This window comes from Bactrocera latifrons, unplaced genomic scaffold (genome assembly GCF_001853355.1).
Source record: "Bactrocera latifrons isolate USDA-ARS-PBARC rearing strain unplaced genomic scaffold, ASM185335v1 scaffold_4, whole genome shotgun sequence".
NCBI lineage: Eukaryota > Metazoa > Arthropoda > Insecta > Diptera > Tephritidae > Bactrocera > Bactrocera latifrons.
Window position 1 is genome coordinate 2668070 of NW_017537045.1, and position 26985 is coordinate 2695054.

The 26985-nt window shown below is 36.7% G+C and overlaps 2 protein-coding genes across 4 annotated transcripts in view; one reads left to right on the plus strand and one right to left on the minus strand.

The window, feature by feature from the left end:
- LOC108972399 (leucine-rich repeat neuronal protein 2) overlaps positions 1 to 3195 on the plus strand; it is a 10149-nt gene extending 6954 nt beyond the window's left edge. For 2 of the 3 annotated variants that reach the window (XM_018938956.1, XM_018938957.1), the window contains exons 4-7: positions 813 to 1000; positions 1063 to 1157; positions 1217 to 1329; positions 2633 to 3082. In XM_018938956.1, coding sequence (XP_018794501.1) covers positions 813 to 1000; positions 1063 to 1157; positions 1217 to 1329; positions 2633 to 3082 — 846 coding nt within the window. Of the gene's footprint in view, positions 1 to 812; positions 1001 to 1062; positions 1158 to 1216; positions 1330 to 2632 lie in introns of all 3 variants that reach the window. The other variant, XM_018938955.1, reaches the window with a different exon arrangement.
- A 2818-nt stretch (positions 3196 to 6013) lies between these two features.
- The window catches only part of LOC108972492 (probable protein phosphatase DDB_G0282105), an 84474-nt gene continuing 63502 nt past the window's right edge, over positions 6014 to 26985 (minus strand). The window contains exons 4-5 of the mRNA XM_018939108.1: positions 8685 to 9539; positions 6014 to 6803 (exon numbers count right to left, since the gene is read on the minus strand). Coding sequence (XP_018794653.1) covers positions 6592 to 6803; positions 8685 to 9216 — 744 coding nt within the window. The 5' untranslated portion in view covers positions 9217 to 9539 and the 3' untranslated portion in view covers positions 6014 to 6591. The remainder of the gene's footprint in view (positions 6804 to 8684; positions 9540 to 26985) is intronic.

Below are 26985 nucleotides of genomic sequence, written 5' to 3' on the forward strand. Positions count from 1 at the left end.
CGGTGACGCTTTAAGCAATGTTTTTTTCAAAAATTTGTACTAAAACCAAACTTTAAGTTGCGTTTACGTCGCTAAAAGCGGTCGGACGCTGTAAGCGAGGTCGTTATATTCGGATTATACTGTACCTGAACCGGTTGGTCTTGTAAATTAAGTCTGAACTCCATCCAATATGCTGAATACCGACAAACTTGGTATTATTACTTTTATTAAACCAGTTTAATATGCAGCTTTTGATATATTAAAAGGATCCCAGTGAATACTCACACCTTGTTCATTCATCCTACTTATGGCTAGGTACCGAAATAATGTGGATATTTACATCTAATTCGTCCGACACGCTTTAACACATTCCGCTTATGTGTAGATGTACCTTGATCAAGAGAACTTTGATTTCTGGTTTCGGTTGTATTAATATTCGCTCGTGAACTTAGCACTAAGCGCAATAAAGGTACAAGAAGATCATAGAATTTAACGTTCATTTCTATAGAGATCTCACATGGCAGCCAAAGTAAGGCGAAGTCGATCTATTAAAATGAAGACCCGAATAATTTTAAAAAAAGTTGGGGTTGTGTCGTCCATCTTGTAAACAGCTGGCACTTAATACCATTTGAAATGTCATGTGAATAACTACCTTGACTTTCTCATCAAACTCAGGCATTGCATTCGCTTTGCTTAGATTAAAGAACCTTTACTTGGAACCACACATATACATATGCTGTTATATTTAATATACTGGGACCACGTTAACCATTCTAACAAATTGCATATATGTATATTAATTTCTCTCTCATTCTACAAATACATATTTCAAGACCTTGGACATGTCATTCATGGAACTATCAGAGCTACCCGATTATCTGTTTCACGGCCCACGTGATTTGGAAACAATCATTTTAACCGGCAACCTGTTCGATGAGCTCCCAGATGATTTGAACTTGGCGTCAAACCTACGTGAATTGGTACTCGACGAAAATCCTATCGGCAATTTGACTGGAGATAAGTACGTGTTGTTGAAATAGTTTACTTTGATTTCTTTAAATTTCAATCTATGTATATAAACAGCATATTTCCAACTCTACCGCTTTTGAGGTACTTGAGCATGTCTTATATGCCAGATATGGAGGAAATCGGTGCCGGCGCATTTGCGGAGTTGCAGAGTATGCTATTAACGTACAGATTTTGAAAGTGTTAGTATTAAAATTTTCACCCATTGTAGACTTAACCACTCTAATCTTGGCGAGCAATCCGAAATTGGGCAGAATCGATGTGAGAGCATTTTCGAAGAACACAACAAACCCAGAAATATTGTCTTATCCACCAATGGAGAAGGTAAATTGCAGAGATGTTATGTAGAAAATGTGGCTGCACTCTACATTTATGAATTACACTTAAACCTGACTTAAGAACTTAGACCAAAATAGTACCCGTGTTCACAAAAGTTTTTTCACAATCCAACGTATAGTTTGCTTTGAGCATTAGTACAGCTTTTTGCTAGGTTAAAAGCAACTTTTGTTTAATGAAAAGTAATATATGTATAATGTGGCCCTCTAGAAGCTCAGATATCTTAAGTCTCAAGATAGTCTGAAAAACAGAAATTTTCAGGCAAAGCACTGTCGTATTGCAGTATTCCCCAAAACGATTTAAAGAAATAAAAATTTTTAACATTAAATCTTACAAACAGGTGGCAACTTTTTCTTTTAATATTTGCTGTTTTTATGCTAAAATTCGTTTGAAAGAAAGAAAAATAATTTTGAAGTGTAAAATTTTCAGAAATGTGCCTTGAACCTGTTTAAATGGGTATCAAATTGAAATATTTGAATTAATTAAATACAAATAATAAAATATAAATTTCATTAGATATATTGAACTAAAAACTTTTAACTGGTGGCAACTCCTTTGAAAATTATTATGAAAATTTAAATAATTTAATATATCATACAGAAATCGGTCATAATAATTTAATATATTTTTGAAAAGGTGGCAAGTGCTTAAACCCTTTCAGTTAAATAATCTGTTGCACTGCGTCTTCCTTTTCCAAATACAACTGACTTATAAATTATTAACATCTCCTAACCTTCTAAGTTTTTTAATTTTAAATCGTCTTGAGTATAATAATCACTCCAAAGAAAATGTTCAAATCGGTTTAGCACTCTATAGAGTTACAATCTCTACACGGATAAGTAGTTCGGTGAGATGTCTGAAGGTATACGCTTCCAAGTGTTTAAGTGCTGACCTCCCAAACGCGGGACAGTAAAAAAGGAAGTGTTGAGTTGTTTCCACCTCATCTTCTTTCTTATATCTCCTGCAGATGGTATCTGGTAAGACTTCCAACCTTAAAGCATGGACGCCAATAGAGCAATGGCCTCTTAAAGGCCTCACAACTAAGAAGAGAATGTCCTAACTGAGAGCAAAGAGATCACAAGATCTCTTGCGATATATTTTGGTCCTATTACTCTGTACAAAATCCAAAGATTCTGATCCAAGTTGACCTTTGGCTCCTTATTGTGAGTCTTTTATGTAATTTCTTTATGTGAGTCAGAGTCACAGACATAAACTGCTGTTAACCATTTGAAATTTAAAATAATGAATGCGCCCTTCAGTACTAAATCATAAATATTTTTACCGTTTTCAGCTGCACATTCACAATAACAACTTAACAGCTTTGGAGCATAAATTATTTGAACGTTGGGACAAAATAACCGAACTGGATTTGCGCTACAACTACTGGACCTGTGACTGCAGCAATCGTTGGCTCATTGAAGTCTTGATGGTGCAAATAAACAACACCACTCCATTGTGGACACACGATGTCAACTGCTATGTGCCGAACGCTTTACGAAGTGTACCGCTCATTCAACTTGCCACGGAGGAGAATAGTTTAAAATGTAGCGTAGTTGGTAGTAGTTCGAATGTGGGTCTCTTCTTAATCGGCCTGATTGCTGGTATTTTATTGTGCGTCCCAATATTGTTAGGGTCTGTGGCCCTCTGGCGTCGTGGTTGTTTGGGTTTGAATCGCAACAACTATGGCGCTAACCGTTCATTATACAATCGTGCCAATTTCAACGATGAATTACACATCTAAATCACGGCTTATTTTAAAGTTATTTTTTACTAGTTTTTATGTTTTGTAATATAATGTGTATCTTTATAGGAAAAGTACATACAATATACAATCGCCTGATGTCATAATATTAATACAGTTATTTTATCAGATGCTTTAATTTAAATAACATTTTTATATACTTCTTGTTCTTTAGTGGCGTAGACATCGCTTAAGCGGTTATAGCCGAGTTTACAACAGCGGCAGTTTTTCTTCTTTTTCGCTATTTGGCACCAAGTGGAGATTCCAAGTGTAGCCAGGTCCTTCTCCACCTGATCTTTCCGACGAAGTGGAGTCCTTCCTCCTCCTCTGCTTCTCTATCTATGCTCTCAGAGCTGGAGTGCTTTCGCCATTCGTATGCATGACCTAGCCAGTGTAACCTGTTGACAAGAGTTATTCTGTGTCGGATTTCGAGGCTGATATTATTTTTTATGTTAATGCGACTTCGAAGTTATGACTGTCAACAGTATCGTGGGCAGGAAGTCGATATCAATATAGTAAACGGATGCCAGCAGTTATACACTCTTTTAGAATATTGTACCTTCTCTATTCAGATCTGTAGCTCGAACTATGTTCTCCAGAAGTAATGAAGCCGCATGTTACGACGTCGCCTTGTCTGAAACCTCCCTTGGTATCGAACGGCTCAGAGAGGTCCTTGCCGATCCTGACGAAGCTTTTGGTTTGCTCAACCCCAGTTGGGGTTATCGATTGGGGAATCGGGTTCACCATCTCCTGATGTTTTGCTTTCTTCACTGTCAGTCAGCAGGTTAGAGAAGTGCTCCCTCCAAAATTTCAGTATGCTTAGCTACTAGATCAGCTCTGTGGGTTCTACAAGAGTATGCTCGGTAGAATTTTCGAGTATTACCGCTGCCGACCAGTTTGGCAAACTCTTCGTACTCATGCATTTTGGCTTCTCTCTTTTTTTGTCTCTTTTTGGTACAATTTAGCGTTGTGAGGTGCCGCTGTTTTCTCTCCGCTGAGAGCTTGAAACTCCATCACACAGTTCTCTTATACCGAACTGCTGATGAGTGCTCTGATTATTTCTGAACACAATTTCTAAAACACGAAGATTCGAAATTTGAATTAAAGGTGGATGAGATATTTAAACTCTCTTCTCAGAATTATTATTATACTAGACTTGCGGTTTGAAGAATCAAGAAAATTCCTTCCTCCATTTCGCATCTTTGGGAACTTAATGAAATTCTTCCAAATCTCAATCAGGCATTACTATAGGAGTAGATCTACTACTGTGATTTAAATTTGGCGCGAAACCCCATTTGTCGAAATACATTTTTTTTCTAGGTTAGTATTACCGCCACCGTATTATTCATTAGTATTCAGTACACTCATGTCTTTCAGAAGGACATAAAGTGTATTCGGCGATATTAACGATGAGTGAAAGTATTCAACAAAGATGTACCATTAAATTTTGTGTGTGGAATAAAATTTCTGGTGCCGAAACGTTCAGAATATTGGAAAAGGCCTTCGGTGAAAATTGATAGTCGCGAGCAAGGGTATTTGATTGGTACAAATTATTCATAGAGTGTCGAGAACACGTTGACGACCAACCACGTCCAGGAAGACTATCAACATTGAACACGTCAATAAAATAAAGGAAATGATGCTTATAAGTCCACGATTAACCGTCTTACTAGCATCGTTGGAATATCGGAGGGTTGTGGGAAAAGAATTTCGAAAGATTAGTTGATTAGTTGGTAGCAAAAGTGAGCCGAAGTTGAAAAACCACGTAAAAGCAGATCAAAAATCAAGGTCGTGTTGACAGCTTTCTTCGATTACCGATGTGTGGTGCACTCCAAATTCCTTCCGATCGGCACACTGTCAACAAGGAATACTATTTGAGTGTTATGTGTCATTTGCGTGAAAGTATTCGTAAAAAGAGGTCGGAAGTATGGGTTTCAACCAATATCGTGCCGCAACTACTGCATTCGCCTGATTTAGCTCCGAGGTGGATGACATAGACTTTGAAGAAAAAATTAAACATTTTAGATTTATAAACAAAGCCCTACTATTTTTTGCTCAAAGGGTAAGTGTGGCGTGTCAAACGGTTCGTCTAACCTAACCTAACCTACTTACATTTTTTTTTTAATAAAAAGTTCTGTGTTATTTATTTATTATATATTTATATCATTTATTATGTATGTAAGTAACTAATTCGAGGTTATTCGGCTTATACGGAATGTGTTAAGCAAAACTGTTTGAAAAATATTACTCATGTTTATGTGTATGTATATAATAAAAGTCGTTTATCTCATACATGCGACAACTACTCGTATAACAAATTTATTAGGTTTATATGCATTTGATTTAAAATATTTTCTTCATATATGTATGTGTATATATATTTTTTTTTGCTCGATTTTTTTCGTAGTAAGAAAACTAAGTACTACACGAATACATTAAAGCAAGCGATTTTTCAGTTATAAAATGACATTTCTTAAAATTTTAATGAATCGTGCAAAATATACTTACAATCTTCAAATTATTTCATACACTTGCAGGGCTTACATAATTATTTAGTTACAAAGCTACATGCTAAGTAGAACTAAGAAAGGGGCTACAAAATATGTTTATTATTACTTTTTTTTAGAATTTTTTGCATTTTTTTTTTTTTTTTTTTTTTTTTTTTTTTTATTTTTTTTTTTTTTTTTTTTTTTTTTTTTTTTTTTGGTAATTACATACATATATATGTATGAATGCATGTGTTGTGGAGAAAAATAAATAGAACCACTCTCTATTTCGCAATTTTCGTAAATATCGTAAATATTCTTGCGTTAATATTTTCACCTTTTCACTAATAAACTAACAACTTTCGTTAAATAATTAGATATATGTGTGTCTATATGTATATATGTATATATGAGTGTGGTGCGACAGACATTACTATATGTGTGGCTTCCTTGTTATTGTGTATTGTCTGCCTGCCTTAACCGTCTTCGTTTCGCCGCTTGCTTACCAAAAAATGTAAAATGGCGAGCAACAGTATAGTTCCATTCAATACAAGAGAGCATGTGTGTAGTGCACAAAGGTGATAGAAAAACGCTTGCTCTTGCGCTACTTACAGTTTATACCAGTCGCTTGCATTTATACCACTTGCTTGTTCGATTCCTCACGCTAGAAGGTTTGGCGTAGCGTAGACGGCGTATATTCATACCATCAAATAAATATATAACTGAATATGTGGTAGATTCAGGCGCGTCCGCACTAACGCACCATCAACATTGTACCTATTTGTTGTATCTCTGCTTGTATGATTTGCATTTGTTAACAGTAATATTTTATTTATATCGCTCACGTAACATATATACGCTTATCATTACCTCCTATGCTTTATGATACATATACATATAATATATAATTGTTTGTATGCATGCATATGTGTTTGTATGATTTTTTGTATCTTTCTTTCTCATATAACCGTTAATTTATTGATTTATAACTGTAGATTGGTGTGTCTACACATTTTCATTGTCTTATCTAACCTCATCCACATCCTCGCCCTCGGATGAGCTGCGTATGGTGTTGTATTGTGAATTGCGACTGCGTAACATGCGTAAGAAGCTGCCGACGGCAAAGATGGTTCTTCGATGACGATGAAATATACCCTGGTATAAGGCCTCACGTAACGTTTTGCGATCCTCCACATCGACTGAGGAGGTAAGTGATGTTTGATGTGGTAAGCGCGCTGCAAGAAATTAAACAGTGAATTTATGTATGTAGGTTAAAAGAAAGAGAGAAGAAATTTATCCAAATAGAGGTGCTTTTTTAATAGCTTTTTTTTAACAGATCACGCGTGAGTTATTTTTGTTCAGTGCTGTCTGGCATTTCACCAAGGGAAGACTTACACCTGAACAGTTTTTACAATTCGTTCAACTTTATTACGAAAATTCCCGTTTTGTAAAGAATATATTTCGCGTACTTCGCTCAACTTATGGTAAACCTAATCAGCCTACCAAGGGTACTATTCGCAGCACCATCACCCATCTAGAGATTCAGCATTCATTATTGGATAATATTCAACCGAATATACCATATCTATACCATGGCGCGCAGTGAAGAAGGCATAGCAGCCGTAGCTGAGAGTGTACCCTGATGTATAGAACGACTTGACGCATCTTACGTCAAAAACTGCAAGAACTGAAGGCTCTCGACCTTCTCAAGTGGCATCGCAAAGCTCTATGGGTTCTTGAAAAGTTCCAAGAAGAACCGACGTTTTTCTGGCTCAATGGGTTTGTAAACAAACAAAATGGCCACATTTGGGACAAAGAGCAACCTGAATCGATTCAAGAGCTGCCATTTTATCCAGAAACAACAACGGTTTTATTGTGGTTTGTGAGCCGGTGGAATGTTCGGTCATATATCTTCAAAAGTAAGAACAAACTGTCAATGGTGACCGTGATGATAACCGACTATTTGATATCTGATCTCGGTGATATTTGATTCAACACGACGAGGCCACTTCCCACACATCGCGTCATTCAATGGATTTATTGGGAGAAAACGTCAATGAACAGATAATTTCATGCTTTGGACCGGTCAATTGGCCACCAAGTGCGGATAAAAGTCTATGTGGACACTCCCGCTTGGATTCAGGCCTTTGAGGAAGATATCATGCGTATCATTCGCCAGTTGACGGATGGACTATCTGAGATGTTGCCGCGGCCAATATTTGAAAGAGATAATCTTAAAAAAATAAATGCTAAAGAATATCCTTTTGAATGAGTATGAACATTCCTCATCAAATTTGAAGTTTCTCTGTTTTTTTTTTTCTATAAAAAAGTTGCAGCACAGCAAAAAGTTTTTGACTCATAAAATTTTATAAATTATAACCATTCGGAAGAAATGTACACACTTCAATGGTGTTTATGATCAAAAGATTGTAATTTTTTTGTGAACATAAAAATTTTAGACAATATTAACTTGGGTTTACCTTTAACAATTTAGTTTATTTGAGTGGACTCTCGGTTCTTAGGCGATTGCTGGGCTTCTAATACAAGGGCTTCGGATGTTGAGACAGCCATTGGGTCCTCAGGGACTAACTACTATTTGCGAACCATTTGGATTACGCTGTTTTCAATGCACATTAAGAAGACTGTGTGGAGGTCTTTGTGGCAGGTGCAGTACTACGCTTTAGTATAACCTTTCTCAGCTAGAGCGTCATATAATGCTATGCGTGAATTTCCGTGGCGTTATTTTCAAAGAACACTACCTCTTAATACGTTAAACTTCTTAATACTTCTTATCAGACTATCAGTCAGCTGTAAGAGATCTCTTATGGTTGCGGCAAATTAGATATTGCCAACCACTTGGGATATATTAAGCGTTTGCTGGATTACTATAATAACTCGTAGTATTGCGGCAGGATTTTTGGAAATATATCAAAAGAAGCCGTTAATTCAATTCTTCAGTCTAATCAAAATCAAACTCAGAGTTGTGGTTAGGTATCTAACCAGTTATGTTCCCTTTGGCATACATGCTTTTCTGTACACTGAACAAATATGTTTATTTTTTTTAAGTTTCTGCTAACTTTTTATTAAGTGTCTTTCCTATCATAGTTGCTACTTACCAATTGGAGATTTGGGTGATTTAATCGAAAATTCGTCCAACTCCTTCCCCGTCAAATCCAATTTGAGTACTTTCTTCGTAAGCTCCTTAGTGGCCGCATCCAAGTTCGATTTTTTGGCAATCTTTATATCGACATTACGCTGACTAACCGCACTCTTCGAGACGGCGCCGGCAGTAGATTTATGTGCTTGTTTCTTCTCCGAATTTTGTATCTCGGCGGGTGATTCCAACTCCGACATTTTAGCCAGTTTCTGTTTTATTGGCGATTTCTGATTGGTTTTCAATATCTCGTCGTCCACCAAATGCGGTTTCTCCTCCTGCTCCTCTTTCTTTATTTGTAATTGTTGTTGTTGTTGCTGCTGCTGTTGTTGAATGCTCGAAGTGGTGGTGGTGGTCGTATTCGATGCAGCCGATGTTGATGAGGCGGACGATGTTGGCGATAATACGGCTATATTGATTGTTGCTGCTGAAGACGCTGTCGCTGTTGCTGTTGCTGCTGTCGATGACTTTTGACGATGTTCGATTGCAACCATTGTTTACAGCGACGACGATGCGCGAAAAACCGTTGGATAAATCAAAAGAAAATAACAACCACAATAATGTTATCGGTGGTAACGGTCTTCTGCGCCTTGACACACTTGATGTCGCACTTCAGTTGGACAATGAATGAATGACTGCTCGCACGAAAAATGTTAAGTTACGATGGCTAACGATGATATCGATCGGTTGTTGGTTCGTTAATTCTTCTACACTTCGCTTATTTATTGAGTTTCTCGAGAGATGAAGTAGTTTCTGCTGTGCTTAAGTTGCGTGAAGTGGCAGGACACTTGAGTTTGTACAAACAGTGATGGCAAGGCTGTGGGGGGAAAAAGATAAAATAATTTTGGTTATTTTTTTTATTTGTAGTAGAATAATAAAAGGTAACAAAAAAAGATAAATTGGCTGTAATTAGTTTCCATGCCTCTTAACATATTATAATCTCAGTAAAAATAAGTACTAAGCTTTCACTTTTACGCTGGAAAAGCACATGAAAGCTACCACGTAGTTGAAAAGTCAAGTTTATTTTATTCAAAATTTAAGATATGTATCTATTTTAACGCATTAAAAAATTAGCTCACAGCTAGCCCTTACTAATTCTTTTGTTAAATTCTTTTGTGAACTTTTGACACATACCTGCCATTTTTTAGCTGGCTAAAAACGGCTGATGAATATTTAATGAAGCTTTTAAGCTTTGGCAGCCTTAAATATTAGGGGTCAGAGAGGCTGCATTCAAAAAATACACACATTTTAGTTTCTGCTCATGTATATAAAATGTTTCTTGTTCTACATTCAAGAGTGGGAGCACTAAACGGCGCCTTAAAACCAGCGTCTTCTGTCTAAAGGGGTAAATCTAAGTTTTTAAAAGCTTTTTCAGCACATATTTTCTTCTTAGACGACATAAAGACTCCAAATAAGAAGAAATCTGAAAACATATCTGAAGTAACGTGCATTTATCTGTAGGTACCGGTTTGTGAAAGTGGTTACAAATCGGCTAAACTGTGTACCAACTCTAAAGTCTTCAAGTAAAGTACTCATTTTAAGACAAGTATAAAACCCGGAATGTACCGGACCTAAAAATATGTTGGAATCAATATGAAACGCCACAGTACTTGCAGGTCTACGTCACATCTTTCCAAAGGTTCAGCTCCGTATTTATAGTTTGTTAAAATATTGTCACTTGTACTACCAATAATAATTAACGCTTGAATTATATCCGCAGAGATCCCAGTAAATGTGAAATTATTTAGAAATAAGGGCAGCAAATGCCATAGACCAGTACAGAACAAACTTATTGTCAAAGCTTCTATTCGTAGGACCTTCTTACCCGAGTACAGCAGGAAACAGGTTGCCCAGTGGGGCATATTATAAATAACTGCATTTCAAAGTGAAGATATGAAGACTAAAGACCTTAGCAACATAAAAGTGACCGATTTCAAGGCTTGTCTCTATATGGCTGGGTCTTAAATATGACGATTTAAGTGATTAGAATTTTTCTGAGCCGATTTGAAGTCATTAGGCCTTTGAAATTACCTAAATTTACAATGAAGCGATATGTAGAAAGTAGTATGTTCATATCTTCGAAAAGCAAAAAAAGAATCAAACCGATGAACTCACGATCTCTTACAATCCATTATCCACAAGATTTTTGTGAATCTATCCTCAGAGCACAGAACTCAACATCTTGAAAATAATAACATAAAATTTTATATTGCTCGTCCGCATTCGTGTCTCACCTTTTACGGTGGCCTCGCCTCGCTGTTATAGTGGACTTCGTCGGGAATATCGAGACTCGAATACGATGTACCGAATTTTGTTTGCCTGAGCGTGAAACCTTTACGACGCGCCGCTGTGCGTACCTGTTGCTCTAGTTGCTTTTGCTCAGCGACTTGCGTATCGAACGCGTTGTAGGCACTAAAATTGTTGCTATTATAAACGTTGTCAAATTGAAATGCAAAAGCGTTATCGTTGCTATGGCTTGTTGCTGTCGTGTCTGTATGCGCTACCTCTACTGGCTCCGCACTACCGATAGTCGAACAGTCTGTTAATGTAATTTTCGGCAATGACGCATCAATGTCACTTATCTCTAATTGCATTAGATGATCAATTAATTCATGGAAATGCGCGCGTGCTGCCACTGTTGTTGTACTTATTGCGGTTGACGAATTGGCATTCAGATAATCGTTCATGCTACAACCATCAGGCGTACGCGCTGTAAGCGCTGCTGGCGTGGTCGGCGTAATTGACGCCGCGACGTTCTTTTGCCGCGTCGCCTTTAATGCTTTTACAGCGCACCCCACAAACGGTTTAATGTTAACGCGTATCGCGCACGGATTATGTTGCGGCGCGCTTATATCAGTGGCGCTACAGCCAACTTTGAAACTGCGCTTACGGCCAATGTGCCGCAATAAATTGGTCAAACGAAAGCAATGCTCTGCGCTACGCACGCGTGGCGTACCAACCGGCGTATTGCTGGTGCTGCTGTCGCGCGAAACTGTGCCTTCGTTGCTGCTGCTACGCGTCGTTTGTGACGTTTGTACGCACGCTGTGGCGAGTCTACGCTGTTCGCGACGCGCGGCGTTCCGCTGGCCGATTGCTTGTAGGTACTCGACGTGTCGCAACACTCTTTGCTCGTAGTATTCACAAGCTAAGCGCAAGTAGCTTTCGGTGGTACTTAAAGCCCCATCAGTGGTTACACTAAACGTTGGTACGTTTTTGTGGTAATTAACGGTATGTGGTCGCGTTTTGTGTGCGTACGTGCTAACCTTCGTAAATGCTGTAGCGCAATGCTGATTTCGTGTTACTCTGTGACCAGCACTTTCTGCACTAGCTGTGCGCGCTGTTTGTTTAGCCGCTGGCAGTTTTCGGTACCAAGTTTGTTTAATATTTGCTTCTTTACTACGTGTCACTTGCAATGCTGGTGCTTTCACTTTCCCTACGCTGTCATTTGCAACACTATTGTCAGCGTAATCATCAGCATACCCATCATTGCAATCGTACAGTTTTCCATTAGCATTAGCGCTGTCTGCATTGACGTCAGCGCCGCTATTTAGTTGCCGCTTTGATGTCTTCTCGTCTTCACCTTTACCTGTTGTGGTACACTTAAACGCTTTGCGACTACAAAACCCTTCACCTTCGGCGTTCGGGCGCTGACGATAGCGCGCGTCAATCCTTCCGTTGCAGTAATTGGTCACGCCCTGCTTGTGCCTCCACCGCAACTGTCTGTCGACCAGCAACTTAAGTTCCTTATAGCTGTGCGCCTGACGAATGCGTCGCACTGTCCCGTTGTACGTATCGTCTGGCGGCGCGCTCTCGCACAATGTCTGACGACCGCGCGGTGTTGTATAAACGGCAGTGAATCTGTAATTAGTCCAATGTGTGTTCAGGCATTAAACAACAAGTCGACCGAGGGTCCAACAATACAAATTTCTACACACTACATACAAATGCACATACATATAGGAGAAAGCAGCAAATAAGCAGAAATAAAAAGTGAGTAATAAGACAGTGGAGAGTCGAAAGTGAAAATAAAAACAGACAAAAGATCCCACAGTTTTCCGTAGCTCTATGCGTCCGTATTGTTGGATTTTTGCGGTTAACTGTACGCTGTTGCTAAGCTTTATGTTGTATAGCTTGTTGCACACAGACGTATCTACAGCTTGAGAAGGCTGTCATCCCTGACAGGTGGCTTGGCGTAAGGGCTACCTTTCTGAATAATTTATTATGACTTAATGCATGCCTGGCTGGTCACTTTGCTAACACATAGAGCACAGTGTTTCAAGTGTACCCAAAAAGTTGATAACAAACTTAAAGCTCTTGAGAGGCCACTCAAAGTAAATGAGTCTTTCAACTTCGAACTGGCGCTGGACACAATATACCGTTATTTGCTGTAAATGCGGTTTGAGAACAATAGCACGTCAAGTTATCGTTGATGTGCTGTTATTGTTGGATAATTCACAAAAAAGTAGCGTTGTTAGTCAAAAGCTCTTCAAGGTCGATGTGTGGTGTATGTAGTGTAAACTACTGAGGGAAAAAGTTTTTGAAAAGCGCTAAAATCTGCTTAAGCTAACCAAAAAACTTATAAAATCTTAGCCTACTGCATCTTAATTTTGTTATTTGATTTTTTTTGAAAGCTTTTCTGTGGAGATTTAAATACCCGGAAGGATAGGTCTAGTAAAAAGGAATCCATTATTTTGCACTGAATTGCATTGTATTTGGTTGTATTTTTTCGATTTCCATGAAATAGGCACCGTTTTGTTCCATAACATGCTGGTATTTTGAACATAATTTCATTATACCTCAATTTCATAGTTAAAAAACTGAGATAATCCATTTTCATACGATTCTCTTGAGCCAAATGTTTCAGCAGCAATATCTGTGATCATAGACTGAAACAGTTAGTAATCACTTCATGCCAGATCCCAACTATAAAGTTGTTGCTTAAAATTATCACAACCAAGCTGTCACAGCTTATCGGACATATTAACCAAAGCTTGACACTTCTACGCGATAGTTTAATTTAATCGGTCCAATTGCTGTCATTGCAGGTCACCGTAGGGTTGCAGCTCATAACACAACAGCGCAAATTTTTCCTGGCAGTTACAGTTTGCACTGGCCCACCGCGAGTCGACCACAAACTTTTTGCTTGATGTGATCCATTTTCCATCACCTCTAATCATTGCCTTCAAAACTGTATTGAGTGTTTCGCGATTTTACAACGATCGGCCTCGACGATATCCATCCTTTAATCGTTATATTCAACAATTGATCTTAAGGTTTTTTTCTATACCAATAGTATAGTACATCATTTTTGTCCTTCATTTAAAGTACGATACGATACATGGCTTGTCTTGATTGGTCTCACAAAAAAGCATCCTCCAAAAAAAGTTGCGGAATATCTTAAAGAAGTTACGAGTGATCCAAGTAGTTTGGGTGGGTCAATTGATAAACGGCAAAATATAGATACGAAAACCTAACAGCTTAATATTGAAACGAACACTCGCTTAATATGATGTTCAGATTTGGCCTCGCGCTGGCCAATGGCGGTCGATGACGAATGTTTAAACTTAGATATCCCTATCGTGCAAGCTGCAGAACTTAATCGAGCAAATACAATCTTCCATAGGAGCGTACAGCTGCTGGCGTATCATATATTATGCCGTTAGTTCTGCTTTCTCCAGACTGTACAAGGAAGCAAAGCATATGGCTCTGGCAGTGAACGAGAGCAAGACGAAATATCTCCTGTCATCAAACAAACAGTCGTCGCACTCGCGACTTGGCCCTCATGTCACTGTTGACAGTCATAACTTTGAAGTTGTAGATAATTTCGTCGATTTTGGAAGCAGTATTAACACCAGCAACAATGTCGGCCTGGAAATTCAACGCAAGATAATTCTTGCCAACAGCTGCTACTTCGGACTGAGTAGTTAATTGAGAAGTAAAGTCCTCTCTCGGCGAACAAAAACCAAACTCTATAAGTCACTCATTATTCACCCCTTGCTATATGAAGCAGAGGCTTGGACGGTGACAACAACTGATGAGTCAAAGTAGCGAGTTTTCGAGAGAAAAGTTCTGCGAAAGATTTATGGTCCTTTGCGCGTTGGCCACGGCGAATATCGCATTCGATAGCACGATGAGCTGTATGTGATATACGCCGAATTTGACATAGTTCAGCGAATTAAAAGACAGCGGTTACGCTGGCTAGGTTTTGTTGTCCGAATGAACGAAAACAATCCAGCTCTGAAAGTAATCGACGCAGCACCCGCTGTTGTTAACTCGGCTGTAATCGCATTAGCGGTGTCTACGCCAATACAGAAAAAGAAGATTTTTGTATCATTAGACAGTTAAGTTTTCGATAAATACTTATAAATTCTAACGACTTGAAAGAAATGATATTTTGAGTTGAGAGTTTTTTCGATTCGAATGGCTCCACTTTAATAATTTAATTTAAGAAACAAAAAAAACAAGTTATTTGGGGCAAAAGAATGTAAGTTTGCGTATACAACAAATTTTTTCGTGAACGAAATTTTTTGTACAAAAGAAAAATTTAAATATCCCAAACGAAGATCGCAAGTAAATTTTTAACCTTTATTTTTTGTTATTTTAACTTTCGTTTCCAATGTGTTCCATCGTACTATGGCTTTTTCTGCTTTTAAAAATTATCTATCCCGATCTAATTGCGTTTGAAAAAAATAATATTCTTTTTTTTTTTTTAATAAATTTGTATAATATATTCGACACAATTAACCCAATGTTCTATCCACTTGGCGATTTCCAACAATACTGCTCTTCATTAGCGAAAACTACAACATTTTTTTTTTTCTAGTGAAAACTTATTTTCATAATTTCTGTTAGGATATTCAACACATTCACCGCATTGTACAACTTAGCTACGATACACGTATACTATGCAACAGGCGCTTATCTACACATATACATAAATACATAGAATAATGCTTTCATATATATTTATATGCGACGGCACCGCCATTTACCGTTAGTTGACGCTTTATATCCACCCAACGGCACTCAGCACTCAGCACTCAATTCTCACTCATCCCCCAACTGTGCTACCACACAAATGGCTGTTGTTATTACTATAGTTGTATTTGTACATTTGTGTTTACTTTTGTGGATTTTATTTGCGGATTTTCCACACACATTCTACGGCCATAAAAAATGTTATAACATTTTTTGGATTTTTTGCTTTACAAACAAACTGCTGTATGTGTATGGGCGTGCTGATGTTTGTGTGACTGTTGCATTTAGTAGTTAGCAGCTTTTAGGTGAATGTCTTAATGAAGCGCTAAAGTACATGTTTGGCTTCTTTTAATTTGTTGTAGCAAAAGTTCATTTGAAAATTACACTCGGTGACCTTGTCCTTATATATTAGTATAGATATGAGGGGACGTGGCAACTTTTTTCTTAGAACTTTCTTGAGGTTTAATATAGTCGATTTAATTGTTGGCGAGTGCGCGCCCAGATGTCACGGGTAATTATAAGCTTTGTCTGCTCTGATTATGTTTACCGTAACGAGCTGATCTTAGAGGAGATTATCTGCTGTAAGTTTAATAAAGTATTTTTTATGAATTGCAGCAACTAATTATTAATTAATAACTATGTATTTTTAGATGCATATATGTATACTAAAGTAAACGATTGGAATTTATTTGTTGTGTGGGAGACCACACGACCTGAGCCAACTGCCGTGGCATAAGCCTCTTCAACATCGCATATAAGGTCCTATGCAGCGTATAGTGTGAAAGATAAAAGCACACCGTCAACAAACTGATTGGACCTTATCAGTCTGGCTTTAAACCTGAACAATCAGCAATTGACCAGACATTGACCATGCCTCAAATCTTGGAAAATACGCGTGAAAAGAGCCACCTGTTCGTCGATTTCAAAGCTGCTTTTGACAGCACGAGGAGCTAACTGGCGTGGCGAATACCGCAGTCGCTGAAACGATGAGCTTGACGATATACGACGAAATTCAGCGAGTTAAGAGACAGCAACTACGCTGACTAGGTCATGTCGTCTGAATGGATGAACGCACTGGCTTTTGCGCCACAAAATTAATTCGATGATTGACTATGGTTAATTGTCATAACAACGAAAACATTATGATAATTTTTGCCGTTCCTTAAACATCAAAAAAAGAGAGTTTCAGTATAATGAAATGAGTTTGCTTTGTACTAAGTGTTCTATGACAAGGGTAAAAGAAAATGCCAACTATTTCAGTAAATTCGGTTAAATGGTCTAACGCAAAAGGGATCTCCCTTTGGCAGCTTATAACGTTAGTCAATTGTGGTACATTTATTTAGCCGGCCAATGTGAGTTTCGGCTTTGTATCTTTGTTTGTCGAAGGTTTGACTGCTGTTTCAACCTTAATCTTGCAAAGGCAATTAGGGACAAGGTGCATGAATGTTTGAACCTTTCCTTCTTTCATACAACTTTAACAATTTGCGACGGACTTTATAACTATTTAAGTAGGAAGTCGATATTTTTGATCATGTTATATTTTAAGCTTTTGTAAACCTCAAAAATTTAGGTTTAGGGAGATTGAATGATGCAATAGAATCATCAAATTCTTCAACGGTATGACCAAATTAGTTATGTATCTTCCAAAACACTAAACAGTATGAAACCTCAAGCTGAGGATTTTCCTTGAATTACTGAAGATAGTCCTTTGTGAAATCGGTCTTATAATTGCACCTCACAATTGAAAAGGATTGTTTGTATGGAGTGCATTACTTGGTCAGCGAAGTGTTAAAAAATTTCTGAATGTTACCAAATTCTCCAACAAAACGTACAAAATTTCTATTCGTATGATCAAAACCATGTGAAGAGTTATAACAAGTAGTTAGCGGAGTTCCAACCTATTACCATTCGGCTGATAAAAAGACTGAATTACTCGTGCTTACAAGCTTATAAACATTACAATTTGCTACGTTTAAGCTGAGACCAGGTATCAGAGTAATATTCTTGTCAAAAGTTAAGGTTGGAGTTTATAAAAATTTCAAAATCGAACAAATAAACACATCCTAATTGGTCATGTTGAAGATCCCACCTTCAAAACCTGCTATAAAGATTTCAAACTTGAAGGTAGCCTAGAGGGAAATAGAACTGACTTAACCTCCCCTATGGCTGACCTGTTGGTAATAAAAAGCAAGTGTTGGTGCCTTATTTCAATTTGATTTTATTTTTTGTAAATAATACTTCATGTCCTCGCATTACCTGGGAAAATCATGCACAGCTATTGGCAGCACTGCTCTCGGTTCTCCCGACACGACACCGTAGAAAGCAGCGCGCCTGTAGGGTACAAAAATTGTGTGTCGCCTTCGTCGCGGTATGCGTGGCCTTCGCTTGTAGTCACGATAATGATTGGCGATTTCGTGTTGATAAGTTTCATTGAAAAAGTACGCGGGATTGTAAATTTTACGTGTTGGCAACTGTGGCAGTGGGCGCGGCAGCTGCAACTGTAACGATTTACCGGTGACCGCGAACTGCGACAGCGATGTTGACTTTGCTGCAGGAAGCGACATTTCATGCAAACACTTCACCTGTCTTCACTGGTCGACAATTGAATTTTGAGAGATACCGAAAAGTTTAGGCCGTAGAAACCGTAAGCGTTATTTAAGTACCAAGTACCGTTATACGGCACAAACGCTGCTGAACTGACAAAAAGGTAGCAAAATTTTCACAAATAATGCGAATAAATAGATTGATGGCAAAACGAAGTCGAAGTGATAGTTAGACATCGCCGGAATTCTTGCGGAAATGAGGCGCGCTACTCCATCCAGCAATGTTTGGCTGTGTGCACGATATTTTGGGCGGTTGGGCGGTTGCGGCAGGTCGTATTTTATTTATAGTGCTTTAGATTAGAAGTCAATGTGGAAAATGTCGTCGATAGCAACAATTTGTGGTTGTTAACACGTCAATGGGCAATTTATTACGAAAATTGACAAACAATTGAAAACATGAAAATGCAATTTGGTAATAATATGCCTCGTTTATTTAGTTTTCCATGCAAGCGTGTGGGTTTGGGTTAGCTATCGTTGACTCTAGCGGTTATTAAATGCGGAAAATATGTATGGCCCTTACCCAGCAGAAGGTATTAAAGTACCGGAAAGCAAATTTTATTTTGAAAATCGAAATTCACTAATGAAATGCTAAACCATTGATGAAATTTGAGTATTTTTGATGTACAAAGTTGTATTTAAAGACAAGATTTTAGACTTTTCCGACAGAGATTTGCTAAATTTACGTTTTTTGATTAGATCTTTAGCTTTACTGGAAGTTTTAGATTAGGTTATGCTAAGAGGTCAATCTTGACAGGGATCTTATTTGAACCGCTTGGAAAATCGGATTCTGGTATTTACAATTGCTCATAGGGCCCTCATAAATCCTCAAAGCCCTTTGAACCTAGCACAAATTTGTTAAGACAGCACTTGTTGGTTTCCGATTTCTCTCCTCTTTCGCCGAAAGTAAGACTACCGAGATGTTACAACCTCGGTCTTTTAAGATACCTTCTTGTCATATTTGTGCTCAATGAAATTCGACCGCTAAATGTAATGTTGACTCTCTCAACCTCATAGTGGCACTAAAGTCGTATCAATGTCGATCACAATCGACTCTCGGTTAGGTTCAGCTTGCAGTCTTCATTCGGTGGCCGGTGCGAAATATCAATTTACGACCAACATTGGATATCCTAAAATTTTAAATTGTCTTCTCTTAGTGCGTTCAATATTCGACAGTTTTTAAGCGATTTTTAATATCAATTAGCAACCATCGGTGGATACCCTAAAGTTTTATATTCTCTTCTCTCAGTGCAATTGATATGTGACCGTTTTTGGTAAGTTCGAAATTTCAAATTACGACCGTCGGAGGTTCAATATGGTCTTCCTTTTGTGCGTTCGATATTTGATTGATATTGATATCGATCGGTTCGAAATATCAATTTACGACCAAAGGTGGATTTTTCGCTTTCTGATTTAAATTCAGCGTATTTATTCCAGATTCCCTTGACCTTATACCCAAGCTTCTGTCACACTTCAGCGTCATAATAAAGTATGAAGATGTATGAGCTAGGTATAAACATTACAGGACGATTTTTAGCCGTCAAAGCAATGTCAAACTGTCAGCCTTCTTTTTTGGGAAATTTTACTTTAGCAGAACGCCCATTTCCTGTTTACTATTATAAAGAACCCTTAACAACCTTTGCAACTTTAAACATAATGCCACATAATATAGTACTAAATGGTAGCATATACCAACAATAACAAATTAATATTTTATTTACTTGTATACATGCCATCTCTGCTTCACCCTCGTTTAATTTTACTACTGGGAATTATTATTGATGGGTACATAAATTAATAAATAATGCGAAAATACAAATATTTTGCCAAAAAAATGCAAATAAAAAAAGCAAATAAATTCGAAAGAAAAACCATATAAATTATTTATTTATGTATACAATGTCAAATTTACATAAATGTATATTTCTTTTTATGTACACCCAAGTATATACTGAAAAAGATGTGTGTTACTTGCCGACAGCACAACTTTTATTCAATCTTTCACGAATATTCTGCACAAAAAATTTATTTGAATTTTATGCGCTTGGGCATAACTAAAGCAGCAGCTTAATAGGTACAGGTATATGTATATAATATACTTATACATATATACACAGGCCTACATACATAGTTCAAGTAGCAAATATTAATGATTTCATTTTGATAATATTGGTTTGGTTTATCTGTATGAGGTTAAATTTTTTTAGGTTGGGCAGGTGCTAGGTTAGGTTAGGTAAGAAGTTCAATGGTAGATTAGAATTTAAAATCAAGACTGATATCATAATTAAGTGGTTATATCTTTAAGATATAAGTTGAGATTAGAGTATGAGATTTAACTTAGACCTCGAATAAATTTTGAACGAGTTGACTTTGTGAAAAATTATTCTATACATTTTTTTCTAATATTTTTAATTTTCTAAAAATATAAGTTTTCATTTTCACTGTACACAAATTTTATCAAAATAAAATAAAAATAATCGGAAGTTTACAAAACAAGTGGTAACACTTCTGAAAAGTAGCGCTCTCGGAAATACATTGAGGTGCTCAAAGTCAACCACAGGATTGAAATCCAAGCAAGCGAAAATCATTATATATATATACATCTCGGGCATAAAACGTATGTCTCTGTTTTTCTCATAGCTTAAGTGGCTTAGATATTCACACACTCATGCCCACTTATTTTAAGTTTTTAGCTCACATATGCCCCCTTTTTCCGCGATCTTCTGTGTCAAATTACAGTCTCTTTATTTTTATATCGTTTTGCTTAATGGCGTTTTGTGGGTGTGGCAGTGGTCCGATTCCGCTCATCTGAAAAACCAACTATATAACAAAGCTGAGAAACATGTATATATATGTATACTAAAGTTACAGTTTGCACAAACGGACGGACGAATAGACACTCACCCGGATTTGAACTGGTCTCTTTATCCTCATAATTTATATACACATAACCCTACATCTATCTCGATTAGTTTTAGGTGATACACACAACCATTAAGTGAACAACTCCGCAGCGGATTTCACAAAAAAAATTCCGAAAGACGTATTTGTTTGCTCTGAAAAATTGGTCTTAAATGGTCCGAAACCCATCGCCAAAGACAGGCTCCTCCGACGGCTTTGCCTACTGGCTCGCTTTGAATCCCTATCCGATATTAAAAAGATCTTACAGACGCAAGAAAATAATGGATACAACAACAGTTCGCCGAAGGCTCAGAGATGCACGATTCAACCGTCGATGTGCTGAAAATTAGCTTTTATTTTGCCAAGGCGAAAGAGCATGAAAACTGGGGCAGTGGCAGACTGTAACTTTTCGATTGAATTCAAATTCAATGTATTTGAATCATAAAGCAGTTGACGTGGTGCGAGAACATTTGATTGGAAATCTGTTCACGATTATGAAGGGTTAGCTACTTTGAAGACGTGGAGATCAGATTACTGCAAAAGATCATATCGTCAATGCCAACAAGGATTAGCGCGCTGATTAAGACAAAGGGAGATACGAAAAATAATTTATTCAGATTTTCCTATTAAACAGTAAAAATATGAAATAAAAAAAAAAAAACGACATTGTGATACTATAATTTATTGATTTTTTTTCAAGATTGTAGAATATTCCTAATTTTCATAATTTGATCGAATTTGGATAAAGTTCTTTGAAGACTTTTGTAATATTAATATTTTTGACTAATAATTTATTTTAGAGCTTATTAGAAATCCATACAAACTCTCATATTCACATTTTTCCTTGGATGAATATTTTAGCTCTTAATTGGAATTTGGCTACTGACAGATTTTTTAGACCCGTTACTATATTATCAACTGTTCGGTTTTTGAGTATATTTTTTGAATGCCATATTGTCGTATTTTTTATTATTTTTTTATCACATTTTTGTTATTACAGTTTTTAGACGTCCAGATCTCTTAAAATATATGTAAGTTTTCTTAATTCTCAACAGTTTGATTACCAAATCGAACTTAGCGTTTTAACGAAAGTTCTAATCAGGTGGCAACTTCCAATTTTTTTTTCAAAAACTTTTTTAAACCTTTGATACTCAGATACTGAAAAAATAAGAAAAACATAAGTTGCCATCTGTTTCAATTTTTTGAAATAATTATTCAATTCGATATATTTTTCTTTGTTATGACATTTTGAATAATAACAAATATTTTGCAACACTGTGACAACTTTTGTTACACCTTTGGTATAGCACATTGCCTACACAAATTTCGAAATCTTAATCCAATGTTTCATAGAAGCGAAGACATTTGTGAAACGTGTAGCGAATATTTGAGCAAAAAAACTGTGAGCTCACCGTCTCGCCAAGTTCTTGTATAATTTTCACGTTTCAAGCGCGTAATATTGTAATTACGGGAAATACAATTAAATCACTGCCTATGTACACCTCGGCGCAACACAGACGCAATCGAAGAATGCCAAATAAGTAAGGTTAAGTCGCTGTGCTCGTACAAAGCAAAAGTTCGGTAATGAAACTCGCTGAAGAAATGCAAAATAATGCGGGACACATACGCACACATATACATATATACTTGCACACTAGGGTGATTCAAAAAACTAAATTTTTTTTTTTCGTTTGGTACTCTGAAAAATAGATTTCTAGACACCTCTAAGGAAGCCTCTCCAAGAATGAGTTCTTAAATGTAACGGGAAGGTCCTCCTACTTACAATTTTCTATTTTTCTTACTATCATATAGCAAAATTAAATTTTTTCGCTTCCAACTACTTGAAAAAATACCTTGTTCCTTACATTTTGTAGGAAATTGAATGCTCTACAAAAAAGGTCTGTACGATTTTTTCGTAAACCCAACCGGTTGAAAGATATTAACAAAAAATTTTTTTATTTCTTATGAATTTTGTAACTCAATGAACTAAATTATTATGAATGAAGAAACTCATAGGTTTTTGGAGAGGCTTTCTGAGAAGTGCCTAGGTTTCAGAGTACCAAACGAAAAAAAAAAAAAATTTTTTTTTGAATCACCCTAATATGCATTGAGGTTTGACGATGAATATCTCGTAAACGCTTAACTTAATAGAAAAATCATAACAGACCACTTTTATAGAGCAGTAAATTTCCTACAGAACTATCATGCGTAATGATTTTTTTTCATTGAGTTATAAAATTCATAAAAAATAAAACATTTTCTCAAAAATAAAGCAGTAAATTTCCTACAGAACTACGAGTTTCATCATGCGTAATGATTTCTTTTTATTGAGTTATAAAATTCATAAGAAATAAACATTTTTTCCAAAAATAATCAAACTTCAACCGTTAATATCTTTTAAGCGGTTGCGTTTACGAAAAAATTGTATTAGACCTTTTTTGTAGAGCATTCAAATTCCTACAAAATCTAAGGAACAAGATATTTTTTCAAGTAGTTGGAAGGGAGATATAAAACTTTCTATATGATAATAAGAAAAAATAGAAAATTGTAAGTAGGAGGACCTTCTCGTTAAAATTAAGAACTCATTCTTGGAGGGGCTTCCTTAGAGGTGTCTAGGAACCCATTTTTCAGAGTACCAAACGAAAAAAAAATTTTTTTTTTGAATCACCCTATTGCACACTCTTACACACTGCGTCCTTGCGAAGCGAGTGTGTCGGGACTTTTGCGAAGTTATTAATTATCCAACTAATTATACTTTTGTTAATGGAAAAGAGCATACAGCACGAAACCTGGAAAAGCGCAAAGTCAATGTCAAACGACGAATGTAAAAGTGCATAATATATATATACAAACATACATATTTACCTATAACCGCATGGTGAACTTCTGCGAATGCATGCCCGCAAATAATTACGAGCAAATTAAAAGAGTTAAGCCAATAAAATGTTTGAGCGTGACTGCTGTATGTATGGGTAGCAGTAAGAATTCATAAATACAAGTTAATTTTTATTATTATTGTTATATAAGTATATATGGTACATATATATTTCACATGTTCATATGTAGTATTAAGGAGAGTCTAGAAATTAAAAAAATTGTAAAATTTCTTTTTTCATGTTTCGATAATTATAATACTCAAAATTCCAATTATTTCCAGAGTTATAGCAGTTTTAAGGGATTGCATGGGTTTCCTCGGGTAAAAACAGCCTTTTTCAAACATCTTTTTTCTCAAATCAAAATTTAAATATTTTACATGTTAAAGTACGTGTTTTAGTTAAAACCTTAACTTAGCACTTAGCACTTGAACGAAGGAAAAAGAAACTGAAAATTGAATTTTGGCAGACATTTTTACAAAAAAAATTAAAAATTCCGTGGTTTTTTTTTCAAATAGTTGTAATCGAAAAAAAATGTTCGTCCAAGTCTTGGAATAGGACAAGAATTGTATCTCAAAGATCTATGTAAAATTTCATGAGTATTGGTTTACTAGTTCCCCGAGAAATCTTGCCAACCGACTTCAAAAACACAGTTTCGAGAAAAACGCGTTTAAAGGCAGCGCACTCAGCATAGCTAGCCTTGAGAGCACAAGTTCTCAAAGCTGTATCTCCGAAACTAATACTCGGATTAACTTGAAAGATTAAGACAATATTCAAGGGTGTTGATTTGATGTAATAAGACAATAAAAAAAATCGATTTTTTGAAATTCTATGTAACCCCTTAATCGGGAAAGGATCTTTCCGAACCATTCGACACCACAAGCGGTTTTATACGGGTGATACTCACTCCTTTTGGAAAATGTGATATGCGCCACTAATTTGAACCACACTGGTACTGTATACTTTAAAAGTACAATGATATTGGGGTACGCAGATGATAATATGCGATAAGTAGCTAATCTAAACCTAGAGATCAAGCGCAGAATAACTGCTATTAACAGGTGTTATTTTGTGATCCATAGGCAATTTGGAAGCAGATCCTCATCTCAACAAAAAGAAATTGTGAATGATCACTCATTATTTACTTCCTATTATACGTCACAAAAACAAGAACGATTGCCAACCGAGATGAGAAAGAACTGCTGTCAGCAGGGTTTTTGAAGCCGCAGTAGGAATATCACCATATTGTGCGCAGATGATGCTCCAGCGTATAGATCTTTCGATTTGATACTTGTGTATGGACAAGGAAAATGTTGGTGCACAAGCATCCAATGGAAGGACCAAGTGCATAGCAACCTATCTTCACTTGGTATGTACGACTAGCGTGATTTCGCAAAGCATAGTTGCGATATAGTTTTTTGTTCGGGGCCCATATCGACCCACGGTTGTAGTTCCTAAGAATGAGAAAAAGTTAGTTACTGTCTTGGCAACCGGTTCGATTAAAACCAATCCGTTGAGCTTAAAAGTCTGCGTTCATCTCGGTATCTCAAGTTCGAATATTGCCAAAATGTGGCGGAACTTGATTATTACTCTATGGTTCGAATATTCTGAACAAGCTTTGGAAAGCTACTTCCCTATTCATTTGAAACGTAAAAAATGTTTATTTTTTTATTTTTTTTCAGAGTACTTTTCTGAGCTACTAAGTCTTTTTATCTTAATATCTGCTAATATGCTTTACTTAACCATTAGATTTTCTTAACCCACTCACCCCTCTCACCCCTACACTTTCCACACTAACAGTTGAGTTCGCAAATCTTCTTTATACGGCCATAATTTAATAAAATTCAATCAGGCGTAAGTTTTCGATTGAGAATGCTGTGTGAAGGAGAGGAAAATAATAAAAATGTATAATATTAATAATATGGAATATTACCACGACAATTGCCCACGTGAGCATGTGCACATGGCACATATTAGACAGGCATACATACATGCAAAAACACTAACAGCGCAGAAAGCATTTGTGCGCTACATTCCTGTCATATAAAACACACTCTGGCGTATACGTAATTTTTATTAGTTACCAACAAATCTGTTGCATTAATATCAAAGTAGCCACTCATTTGCTGTCATTTGCTCATACTCATACACTTGAGCGTTATTTATATTTTTGTTATTTCTGTTGTTGTTGTTAAGCCAGCACTTGAAAGTGAATGAAGTACTTGAGTATACGAGTACAACAACTACAAAAACACAAACGCTACTAATATTTTGCAAATAAATGGGAGGGAAACACAAAAGCAATGCAGCAACTGATGTAGTGGCAGCTGCAGCCACAGCCGCACAAAAAGCGGAGAAAGCAGCTAAGAAGAATTACACAATGTATGTTATGCGTGTGTGTGATGTTAAGGCTTTTGTATGCATGTAGAGGAACACCAGCTATGTACACGTATGTACATACATATATCCCCTTGGGTGCATATATGCCATGGCGTATACGCAATCGGCTTTGTACGCGCCGGTTGCGTCTGATTAACATAAATTCTTCTGATTTAATGCGAGCATGGCAATGACAAGCTATAAGACAATAAAGCTATATAATAACAACAACAAGGGGCACAATAACAACAATACAACCAGAAAAAACAACAAGAAAGATAACAACAACAACAAGAAAAAACGTTAACTTCGGTTGCACCGAAGCTAAATACCCTTCACAGGTGCATTTATGTTAGTAACTAAATGTTCAGTTTGTATGGAAGCTATATGCTATAGTTAACCGATTGGAACAATTTCTTCGGAGAWTRYRKTGTTGCCTTAGAAAATTATCTATACCAAATTTCGTGAATATGTCTTGTCAAATGTGAAAGTTTTCCATACAAGAACTTGATTCCGATCGTTCAGTTTATAT